Raw genomic sequence first — 12,070 nt, 5'->3', positions numbered from 1 at the left:
AGGGGGCAGCCAGAACCTTGCGCCCTGAGACAGCAGCAGTGGTGGGGATCAAATGCCCTGCAGCAAGATAAAGGGAGGCTCCAGGCTGATCCTGACGGACAGGACTTCACTGAGGCAGCCAGAACAAGAACATGCCCAGTTGGGCGGTAAGACTTGGAGGCGGGACCCTGGGGTCCCCTGAAGGGCCCTGAGTGGACTGCGCTGCAGGAGAAAGTAGCAAAGCTGTGTGGAGGACAGACTGGACTCCCGAACATCTTGCACCCCTCAGGGGGGTGTTACATGGTGCTCTGTGGAGAGAAGGACCAAGGTTAGTTTAATCCAGTGTAGGGCACCCAGAGCCTGGGACCCCATGAGATAATTTTGCTGTGAGACAGGAGGAGAGGAAAGGAAAGAGGAGTGCCTTTGGGAACCCCTTCTCCCACCCTGGTGGATGGCCCAGAAGAGCTTGGGACACAGTGGGTGCTCACCGAATCTTGGGGGTGTGGGTGGGAAAAATGCTTCTCTTCTCAGTGCCCCTCGGGACCAGAACTTTGTAGCAGCCGTGGTGGCCTGTACCATCCTGCGCACTCAGTGGCAGACTGTGGGCAGTTAGGGGAAGGTGCCCTGGCCTCCCGACCTGCCTGGTGGGTACTTCCTGTTACACCTCTCCCAGACTTCTTGCCTTATCCATAAATAATGCTCTCAGGGCTGCAGTGGTAGCCGGGAAGCAATGGGGACTGACAGGCTTCGATGCCCACGGGCACGGGCACAGGTGCTCCCGTACCCGGCAGGTCTCACCTCCCTGCCTTAGCTCAGGCTGTGTTGTCAGTACACACCGGCCTCCTGCACACTGCACCTTTTGTCTGGCTGTCAGGGTCCTGCTCAGCTCAGGGCTCACTTCCTCCAGGAAGGCGTCTCTGGCTTCCCAGGAGGCACGCTCCGCTTTGCCTTTTCTCAGGGATGCATTGCTTTCCTGGTTCCCTGGGTGTCTGGCTCTGCACTCTCCGACAGTCAGTCTGCCCTGGAAGACAGGGTTTTTTCTGCCACCGCCCTGGAAGGTTGCTGAGGGACTGAGGGGCCAGAATGAACCCATCTGGCATTGAGGAAGGGAGGCGCCTTCCTATGCAATCTTGATGGCTGTACCCTCTCAGACTTGCTAGGAATCTTCTGCATTCCAAAGACTTCTACCCCACAGAGGCTGTTCAGCATTTGCTTGCTCTCCCCTAGTGATGGGGAGCTCGTTCCCTCTCTAGTAGCCTGAGTTGTTGTGGAACTTGGTAGTTCTTCTAAGTGGGCTTGTATAAGCAGAGCAGCCTGGGGCTGGCGAGGGAGATGTGCAGGGGCTCTGGCAGCAGAAGAGCAGGGCACTCAGGAGCAGGTAGCTTCCCAGACCTCTCTGACCTGGCATGTGGGCATCAGCTACCCGGAATGCCAGCCCAGGACCATCTGCTGTTGAGTAGGACAAGTACCGGAGGAAGTGTGGTCAGGGTGGCCTTTGCTGCCATATGGAGCCCAGGATGAGGAAGGCTGCCCAGGGAAGAGGAGGTTGCAGCTATACCCTGGTGCTTGCAGGAAGATCTAGCTACCTGTTCCCAGGCCCTATGGCCACCTCTCTACCTCCCTGAGCCCCAGTTCCTTTACCTGTAAGCTGGGCGTGTGTAACAATGAGAAGTGGGGACTGGTGTCTACGAGGCACACAGCTGGCACTCCATAAGCCCATGTGGTCATTGTTGGTGCTTGCTTGAAAGGTCACATCTGATGGTGACCCTGGTGCTTGGAGCTTCTGTAGCGGGGTCCCCAAGAGGGAGGAGGGTCTGGGGCCTGTCCTCATTGGCCCTGTCCTGCCTGCATGACTGGTTATTTCTGTGCTTGGTGGCTGTACTCTGTAAAGGGGACGGCGCCTCCCTATGCAGTGTAAGGTCTGAGGGAACCTGTGACATGCTAGGAAGGAAGCATCCGGTAAAGGAAGTGGGAAACCCAGGCAGGAGCTGTGGTCGCTTTGTGGTAACAGGGTAGGGATGTTCATCCCCTAGACCTGCCCTGGTTACTTTTCTTTTCTTTTTTTTTTTTTTTTTTGGTTTTTCGAGACAGGGTTTCTCTGTGTAGCTTTGTGCCGTTCCTGGATCTCGCTCTGTAGACCAGGCTGGCCTCGAACTCACAGGGATCCGCCTGGCTCTGCCTCCCGAGTGCTGGGATTAAAGGCGTGCGCCACCACCGCCTGGCTGCCCTGGTTACTTTTCATGACCCCCTCTGGCTGTGTGTTGTGGGGGGTTTGTCCCAGTGCAAAGATGTATCAGGTTTTTTCAGGCTTTCCGCGCTGCACACTTGTTACCTGCCAGATTTAGGTGGAGACTGTGTCTTCCCCTACGCAGGCAAGTCCAGGGCTGGGAGGGAGAAAGGAAGGGTGAATGAACCTGCTCCAGAGAGGCCTCCTTCCCACTTTCTCTTCAGCTGCATCAGGCCCTGCTGGCTTTCTGCCCACCTCCTCAGGCCCTCATAGCCCTGAGCTCCCTCCCACTTCACCTGACCCTCCCGAGGAGGCTTTCTGCATGGGAGGCATGCACGCTTCCCTCCCGCCCCCCCCCCCTCTCTGAGTGGATGCTCCCTCCCTTCCCCTCAGAGCCCTCGGTGCATGGGCTGACTGACTTCACTGCCCTTTAACTGGCTTCTTCTATCTCTTGCTTCTCTCCTTCCCTCCCCAGGCTCCCTGGGGTAGATAACCCTAGCGAACCCCCGGGACCCCATTCCTTCCCTTGAGGACTCCTTTGGAGACTCAGCTGAGTAGACAGTAGCGGGAAGCCTTTGCTGCCCCGTGAAGTCGCTGCCGTGGGTCCTCCTTCCTTAGGTGCCAGCTGCTGGGTCCTCTGAAGGCCACTGCTCCTGAGAAGCCCTCTGCAGCTGCTGCCGCCGCCTCTGCCAGCGGGAGCCCATGGCCTCAGAGCCAGGAGGAGAAGGCTGCAGAGGAGGTGCAGTAGCACCCTCTGGCCAGGAAGGGAGACCCTGTGGACCACGTGACCTAGCCTGTCCTCATGGTCTTTGTGGCCTGAAGGTCATCCACAGGACAAGCCCAGGGCTCTTCAGACCGGGCCAGAACAGTGCCCATCGGGAGGTCTTCCCACAGGCTCCCTAGGGAGCAGAGGATGCCAGAGGAGGGAGAAGCAGGGGCTGGTGTCTGCTTCCAGGAATCGAGCTGTCCAGGAGCTGGACCATGACCCTCCCAGAACTGGACTGATGGGTGCCAAGAGGATTGGGTGGGTCCCAGAGCACACCTTAGCCAGCTCATCACAGGCCTCTCCTGTGATCACTTCCTTCATTCTGCCTACAAGCAGCTTAGCTGGGAAGTGGTGTTTCTCTCCCTTGTGACCGGGCCTTCATTACTGCAGGCCTTGGGATTAATTTAATTACCTGCTCATCTCCTGGAGCCTGGGAGGCACCTGATGAGCTCACGAGTGTGTTTTAGGGCCAGTGAGAAACAGGAGCCTCTTCTCAGGGACCTGGTGTCCAGCCCTCCAGCCCCAGCCTGGAAGGGCCCCCTTTCCTCCTTCCTCTCTGCCCCGACCCACGAGGGACCCAGCCTGGCATGTAGGGAATCTCATTTGGGGAACTGGGTGGGGAACAGGGTCACAGGGAACTCAAAGTTGAGTGACTGGTGTGTGTGTGGGGTGGGGCTAAGAGTCGGGAAGGCACTATAATTTAATCTACTCTTCTAATTTAAAAGGAAGATCTCTTTTTGCTCTAGAATTATTTGAAAATTGACCGGAAATAGCATAAGTTAAAAAAAAAAAAAGAATCTCATGTTCCTCATGTCAGCCACACCACTGACTGAAAGGGTATAAATGCTGAATACTAGAGGCTTCTTGCCTGTCCATCAGGAATCCACAGAGGGAGATGGATGGGCAACATGCTTACTTTCTGAATGGTTCTGTGGCTGGAAAGGATGATGCACCAGTTAACACCTTCACTTGGTGCTGTTTGCTGGAACTTCCTCTGGGTTGCGGACCGTGCCTAGGAGCCGTGTGTGTGTGTGTGTGTGTGTGTGTGTGTGTGTGTGTATGTGTGTGTGTGTGTGTGTGTGAGAGAGAGAGAGAGAGAGAGAGAGAGAGAGATTGCGTGTGTGTGTTTGCAGCCCTGCCAGGGAATTTGATGTAGCAGGGAATTCAGAAGAGAGGTATGTAGGAATGCTCTGTGCCTCTCTGTAAGCAAGCTCTTCTCCAAAGCTTTGCCCAGGGTGGTCCCAACGGCTGATTTTTTTTTTTTTTTTTTTTTTTTTTTTTTTAAACTCAGAGTTTCTTGTAGTCTAGGCTGGCTTCAAGCTCTCTATGTATTCAAGAATGACCTTGCTCTTTTGATTTCCCACCATCAGTTAGGATGACAGGCGTGTGTCACCACACATGGTCTGTGTGGTGAGTATGGTACTGGGGATCGAACCTAGGGCCTCATGCATGGTAGGCAAGAACTCTACCAAGTGAGTCACATCCCCAGCCTTCCTGGGGGTCTTTGGAATGTACCTGACTGACAGCTGCACAGCTGGTGTCCCAGAAAGACTGCTCCTTGACAGGATGTAGGACACAAAGATCCGGGAGTTGCATTTGTACCCCGTTTGCCTTTCCACTCTTAGACCCAACATTCCTTGACGGTGGAGCCTTTTTCCCTTAAGCCCGTGTGTGGCGTCAATGCAGGTGTTGCTCTTGGGCACTGAGTGACTGGTGAGAACACTGAGGCATCTTCAGCTGGAGCCTCTGTGGCTGGCCAGGGTCCTCATGGGGCTTTAAAGTCAGGGCGGGAGTGGAGAGACTGGTGTAGTCCGTGTCTTGGGTTATTTGCATCACATCTTCTGTGTGTGAGGGACCTATGCCTCAACTTCTTAGAAACTCAGAGCTCTAGCTTTTGTGTGGCGCTGTGTAACGAGGCTGGGTCCCACGGCAGCATTACCCCCTTGGAGCCACCCTGTGCCCGGTACTGTTGCCATTCCTGAGGATGGGCTGGCCAGGCCTTAGCAGAGAGCTGCCCTCCTTTCCTCCTCTATAAAGGGCTCTGCATTCCTAAGAGGTGACTATTGGGAATGAGGAGGAGGGAAGCTCTTGATGTTTTTGTTCCCCAGCCCTGAGTGGGCTGGGCTTTGCTCCCTGCACCCCTGTTCCCACATCTTTCCCTATCCTGGACTGTACCAGATGCTCTGCTGGGCCCTGTGGACCCAGGCTGAGTGGGTAGGGGCTCCTGAGGGTTCTTTAGGCCCCGCTGGGGAACAAAGTGTCCCCTCAGCAGGCATGTGAGGGTTCACCTGTGTGGGCTTAGGCATCCTGGGGACTTAAGTTCCTGATGGGCAGCAATTGGCTCCACATCTGTTTCTTATTAGAGCCCGTGGCTAGGGGTGGAGGAGAGGGTCAAGATACCAGTGTGAGACATGAGGACATCAGAGGTGGACTCATCATGCTGGCCTTGTGCTGGAGTGGACAGATGTCTCATTGTTCCCATGGTTGATGTGGTGTGCCTGTCCTGCCCTGTCCTGGCCACAGCAGATCCTAAGCTCCTTCTGTCCACCTAGGAATTATAGAAGCCCATGGAGTTTATTCCCCAGCTCCAAGTCCCCTGAGGTGGATTCAAAAGCCGGCTTTGGTCAGAGAGTCTGCTGCCCTGTGCCTTCCGAGGTTAAGGGTTAGAGTGTGAAGTACCTGGGGGATCCTGCATCTTTTGGGGATACAGGTGGTGACTCACTGAGCAGATGGACAGAGACCCAGCTGGCCACTTAGCCTTGTGGCCTTGAACAAGAGGTACAAAGTCTGTCTTGTGGGTGACTCTGTGGCTGTGAGGTGTCCCATCCCGTCAGCCTTACAGGGTGCTTGAGACAGACCCTGTGGCCCCAATTCCTGTTTGTCTATTTCCTTTCCTAATTCTGTTCCCTGACTCCATCAAGCCAGGTGCCCTCCGCTGCAGCCTAGGCTGGTGACCATTGGTTTGCCACTCTGCTCTCCTGGGGAAGCAGACCCGGGGCCGTGGGGTCATCAGAGATGGGAACAGCAGAATGGGGGTGGTGTGGGGTGCAGTGAGATTTGTACCTGTTTTTCTGATGGGATAAAAAAGCAGGGGCAGTGTGGTAAGGGATGTGTTATAAGTGGGGTTGTCTGGGTCCCATGATTGGTGATTGAGGAAGTCCTCACAACCTCACAAGTGTCCTCCTTGGGGGTGGGGTGGGGAAGGGGGGAGACAGAGAGAGAGAGAGAAAGAGAACAGGCCTATGGTAGTGGGCTTCTTTTTTCTATGTTTGTTTCGCTTGAAGCCCTGAGCCCTTAGCTTATTGGATAGTGCTGCTGCTCACATTCAGGGTGGGTTCCTGTTTATACATCAGTCATCTCTGGAAACATCCACATAGACAAGCCCTAGGCATCTCTCCCTCCCGTGAAGCTGACTGTCGAGATTTAGGATCACATTTGCCATGCTAATGTCCTCAGTTTCCCCACTACATAGTACAGAGGGGCCTCCTGGACTTTGGGCCCTGGGGTGGGCTGACTCTACTTGTAGATATTATGCCAACTACTTTTGAACCCGAAACTTCTTGGAGGCAGAAGGGATCACTCCCGGGACATGTAGGCCGGGGAACACATCATCATCTTTCTGGAAACCAGATTTCAGGGACCACATGGAGGGAGTGCCAGGGTAGGGTGGGGTCTGCCCATGGGGTGAGTCCGCTGGTGGCTAACACACCCTCTTCTTCCTCTCTGTCCTTCAGATCCCTCATCCACCTACATCAGGCCCCTGGAGACCAAGGTGAAGCTATTGGAGGGTGACAAGCTCCCCCCACAGGTAAGTGGATTATGGGGGTACTGGCTCCTGTGCCCCAACGGCCACTGTTTTGGAAGCTGTCCCATCTCCAGCTTCTCTGAGGCTCCCATAGCTTCCCCCACTACCCCTTCGGTCTCTCCAGCTATATCCCCAGAAAGCCTGGTCGCAGGCCTGATCCTCGCTCTGGTCCAGGCTCTAGGGTGGCCAGGGCTCGCCAGCCATGCTGACCGTTGCTTGCTGCCCCAGTGTGTGCAGGCGTCCCGTGGCTGGCACTGGGCCCACAGAGACGAGGGTCACACAACGAACGGGTGAAGAAAATGGTCCACTTTATCCCTCCGACAGACCCGTATGGAACCCCCGCCCCCTGCTAGCCAGTTCCTCACTAGGTCTACCTTCCTGCCTCCCAGACCCAGCCCTGCTCACATAGACAACTGGGGTTGTGGATCTGTGCAGGAGAACATTAGGATGGCGGGAGCGGGACTTGGTGACCATGGGAAGGTGTCTGATGAAAGGGTGTCGAGCCTCTTGTGGACTGTGACTGGACATGGAGGAGCCAAACATTTCTGCTGTTGGTGGGGACGGCAGAGGGCCTGGTGATGAGAGGTTATGGTATGCTCCGATCAGAGTCCTGGGCCCAGCTAGCTTGGCAATCCCTCCAGCCGATGCCACTCACCCCGGGCTTAATCTTAGCCTCTCCCTCCTCTCTTACTTAGACCTGCTGGTCCATAAGTGACTCTCCTTGGCTGAAACAGCCTTGGAAATAGCTCAGATGCCTGGCCCTGTTGCCATGCGACCTGCCGGGCTTGATGCCCACTGCCTTGCATAGGAAGACCATGACCCCCTCTGCCCACTGGTGGCTATTGGGAGGCTCATATCCCAGTAGTGAATTTAGTCCCACAGTGTAACCGCTGTAGGCCGCCCTGCCGGACTGGTCTCACCTGGTGGGGCAGATCTCCCTGGACCCCAGCGCTCTCTGGGAGCCCGCCCTGCATGTGGTTGGTAGTGGGGCTGTGGGGAGCAGTGGTGCCAGCTGTACTGCACCTGCTTAAGGTTCACGTCCAGCCTGGAGGGAAGGGAGTTGTTCCCTCCTGTGCTCGCTCCTGTGGTCAGGCCACTGCTTTGCTGAGGGAACCTGTGTTTTGCGGCAGCATTAGCCTCCATCTGGCCTTTGTTCCTGTGGAGAGGCAGGCGAGGAGCGCTTTTAAGTTCAGGATGCTGCTCCCGCTGTCTTTTCCACAGGAAGTGTGCTCCACAGTCTAATCAGAGGACAACTCATGCTCCTATTTCTGCAGAGGTTGGGGCTGTGCTTGAGCTTTTGTCTCTGGGAACCTGTACCCCAGGTCCAAGTGTTGGACCAGGCCATGGACTTGTACTACAGGTGAATGCTACCATGGAGTAGCAGCCCCTTCCTCCCTCCCTCTCTCCTTCCCTCCCACCCTCCCTCCCTCCCTCCCTCCCTCCCTCTCTCTCTCTCTCCTTCCCTCCCACCCTCCCTCCTTCCCTTCTTTCCTTCCTTCCTAGGGCAGCCATAGTCCCACAAGGTGGCCCTCCCCACCCACAGCTGTGTCCACTTCCCTAATGCCCCCTGTTCAGGAGGCTGAGCCTTGAGACCTGGGCAGTGGCCAGCCCTGCCCCATCTCTCCATAGGGATTCAATCTACATTCTGACCCTCCGGTGTGCACACCCTGAGGTGTGTCTGCACTTGCTCTGAGCCTTCTTGGCCCCGGGCTGTCATCTGTCTTTGGCAAATACTCTCCTGTCATGTTCCTTCCTGTGGATTCCTGTCCCTACCCTCATCTGACTGCCAGCTGCTTGAGGAATGGGTGGCCGAGCCTCAGTGGCCTCATCCGCACCTCTGACACCTGGCGTGATTGAGCTGGGTGCAGGAGCCAGGGCAGCCCCTAGCTGCTCCCCACCCAGTCTCCTAGGCCCAGAAGGGAGCTGATTCTCACCCAGGTGCCGGAAGGTTGACTTAACTAAGGACGGTTGATCGGAAAGGTAGCAGGAGCACTGTCTGTACAGGCCACCGTGCTGTGGCTCGGGAGGGGGGGCGGGGGGATGTTTGGGGATCTTGAGGAAGGAGGCAGCGATGGCAGGGCAGTTGCTGTCCTCACTCCTCAGCCTCTCGGCTCTGGTGAGTGGAATTTCATGATTCTGTCAGGAAATCATATCCAACAGAAACCCCCAGCTCCTCGCAAAGCAGAGAAATTGCCCACTGGCGAAAAGCAGGAACGAGGAATATTGTCAGCAATATTGTAAGGTGATGTGTCCTTGGGGTTTGAGTGGGCAGCCAGAGAGTCTCCACTGACTCCTACCCCCAACTTCTCCCTCTCCCCCTCCCCCACAGCCTCTATTTAACTCCGAAATAGCTTTAATTAAAAATGTGCCAGGGTGTTCACAGGCTAAATTACCGTAGTGCAGTTCATATTTTCTTTCTCGTGTTGGCTTTAAAATTTCATCAACACAGCTGCTTCCTCCGAGATGATTCATCCCAGGACTCCACGCACATTATTTTTCCTGCAGATTCTCTGTGCCCAGCCGGGACCCGGGGTGGGGGCGCTGTAATTGACGCTGGGGCCTCCAGTTAGCCCCCTGCTGGGCTGATAAATGAAGCTTCCAGCACCGCCCTGAAGCCAGCCTCACAAAAGAGCAAGCGACCCTGGTGTTCTCTCACTGAGGCCAGCGGGCCCACTGTGGCTGCAGCTGCGGCTGGGGCCGTGGAGGGAGGCTGTAGTGCAGCCCCGCGGCTGGGAATCACCCCTGACCTCCTCAATTCCGAAACCTCCACGCTCTCCCACACAGTGCCAGGTACCATGGTGATTTACGCCAGACACGGGTAGAGAAATTGAAGCCAGGATGGGGGAGTGCTTCCTGGGATGGAGGCCCCATTAATTTACTTGGACTGCTGAGTTCCACACACAAGAGCGGTGCTGGGGGAATGCACAGGCTACCAAACTTAGTCTCTGTCCAAGAGGCTGAAAGTTGAAGATCAGGGTGCTAATCTCAGGTTATCCTGAGACCCCCCCTGGCTTCTTGATGGCATATCTCCCTGTGTCTGTCCCTTCTACCTTTCTGTCTTGGACCTAATTTGTCTCTTTCACAAGGACACCAGTCACCTTGGATGAGGGCCCACCCTCATGAGCGTACTTGAACTTACTCACCTCCATGAAGGCCTCCATCTCCAAAGGGGTCTCATCCTAAGGCTAGGACGGGGGGTTAGGACTTACCCACATGAGTGGAGGGGCAGTTTGGCATACAGTGTGGCACTGGCCTCATGTGAACCGTCAGGAAGTGGGTTTGGGCACTGGGCGGATCTGAGTTCAAGCCATTTCTGTCCCCTTGTTAACCTGTGGCTTCAGGCCAAGCTCTTTGTCTTTCGTGCCTTAGTTTCCTCCCTGTAAGTCAGGAATGGTGGTGTCACCAAGCAGAGTGCCTGGTGTGGCCCCAGCAGCACTCCTGGGTGGGCAGCCCTTGTCTGTCTGTCTGTCTCTCATTATCCCAAATGCCCCGACTGCTGTCTTGGCTATAACCTCTCCCTGTCCCTTCATGAAGTGTTACTCTGGGTTTGGAACAGGCCTTTGGTTAGGAACCATCTACCACCATCCAGGTTCCTTTGTTGAAGCCTCCTTTTTTGTTTCTCACATTCCTGAGCAGGGTGGGGCTGCCCCCATCCGTGTGTCTGTCCCTCCAAAGTCATTGCTCTTACCGCCTCTTTTTTATTTACTTATTTTTGGTTTTTCAAGACAGGGTTTCTCTGTGTAGCCCTAGCTGTCCTGGAACTCGCTTTGTAGACCAGGCTGGTCTCGAACTCACAGAAATCCACCTGCATCTGCCTCTCAAGTGCTGGGGTTGAAGGCATGCACCACCACCACCGCCCGACTTCTCGCTGCCTTTTTATGGTGACAGTTCAGCTGGTTGGTGTCTGCCATGGTGCACTGACTTTTTACCCAGCTCAGGGGAACTTCTGTTCTGCCCCTGTGATGTCTGGGCTGGCACCTTGCCCCCCTGCCTGAGCAGTACCGTGCCATGGCTCTGGACCTGAGTGCTATTTGGCAAGGACCTGAGTCTTTCTGGCTGCTCCTTGCCAGGGACCCTCTTGTCCAGCCTCAGCAGAAGGGCAAGGCATCCAGGTGCCCGGGTGGGGGTCTATGCATCTTGCTCTCTGCTTCAGCAATGAAGGCTTACGGAACACCTACCAGGAGTCATGCTGAGCAGAGCCTGAAGATGGCTCACTGGCGCCACCTATCTGCCGGAGGACATTGGGCAGCTGCTGTGACCTCCCTTTGCCTCAGTTTGCTTATCTGTAAAACAAGGCCACTAATTTACCTGCCATACATGCCACTCAGAGAGTTAAAAGGCAGCTGTGGAAAGCACAGATGTGGGCCAGCTGGTAGTGAGGGCCATGTTGGGAGCCACTCTACTGACTACAGGGTATGTCTAGCAAGCAGAGGCCCAGGGAGTTGGTAAGTTGTTCGGACTTACCCATCTACGGTGGGCTTTTCATACTGTAAAGTCTGCATCCCTCCAGATGGCTCCCCCCTGGCCTATCTCTCTCTTATCTCAATGAATCAACAGAGGACCTGAAAGGGTGTGATAGTCCTGGTGTCGAGGGGGATCTGGCTGTCCAGTGAGTGAGCCACTCTGTCTGTCCCAGGCCTCATGGTCTGGGTGGTCCCGCTGCCAGGTTTGACAGTGGGATGTGAAGTATGAAACTGGCTGGGGGTTAGGGGAAGTGGCGCCAGCTGGGTCGCAGTGACTCTTCTACCTGATCTAGTGCTAAGGGGAAGAAGTCTCAGGGCCCCGAGCCAAAGCGGCTGTCCCTTTGTTCCTAATAGCCTGCAAATGAGTTCTCTGAAGATTAGAGAGAAAGAAAGCAGATCCGCTTGGCATGTCTGGGTGTCTCCCAGGCCTCTCAGAGTTGGCTGGGGCCTTGGGGGTGCCCCTAGCCCCTTCAGGAGGCTGTTTTCCCTAGAAAGGTATTTGAGCTTTGGGCTGGGGCCCTGTGTTCAGTCCACCCCTGTTGTCTCAAGCATTGAGTGGCTTTTCAGCATCCTCCATCCTGGCCCCGAGTGTGGTAAAAACTACCCGGCACAGCTGAGATCTCACGGCTTGAGCCGGTCCCTGTCCCAGGAAAGGGACCGGGCTGATGGCACAGGCTGGCAGGGTGATACTGTTTTCTTTCCTTCCAGCTGCCCCGCCCCTACGGCCGCCAGAGAAGCCGGCTCCAGGTAGAGCTGCTGGGGGAGAGGGGTGTGCAGTGGCTCTGAGGGGCAGGAGGGCTGCTCCACGCTGTGTGATGTGTCTGCTGTGC

The 12,070-nt window shown here is 55.7% G+C and overlaps 1 protein-coding gene across 1 annotated transcript in view; it reads left to right on the top strand.

The window, feature by feature from the left end:
- The window catches only part of Ccdc85c (coiled-coil domain containing 85C), a 72,012-nt gene that overhangs the window by 46,300 nt on the left and 13,642 nt on the right, over nucleotides 1–12,070 (top strand). The window contains exon 2 of the mRNA XM_059279307.1: nucleotides 6,707–6,780. Coding sequence (XP_059135290.1) covers nucleotides 6,707–6,780 — 74 coding nt within the window. The remainder of the gene's footprint in view (nucleotides 1–6,706; nucleotides 6,781–12,070) is intronic.

Source organism: Peromyscus eremicus, chromosome 14 (assembly GCF_949786415.1).
Source record: "Peromyscus eremicus chromosome 14, PerEre_H2_v1, whole genome shotgun sequence".
Classification (NCBI taxonomy): domain Eukaryota; kingdom Metazoa; phylum Chordata; class Mammalia; order Rodentia; family Cricetidae; genus Peromyscus; species Peromyscus eremicus.
Note: the sequence above shows the minus strand (reverse complement) of the source record. Positions and strands in the feature narration are given on the sequence as shown.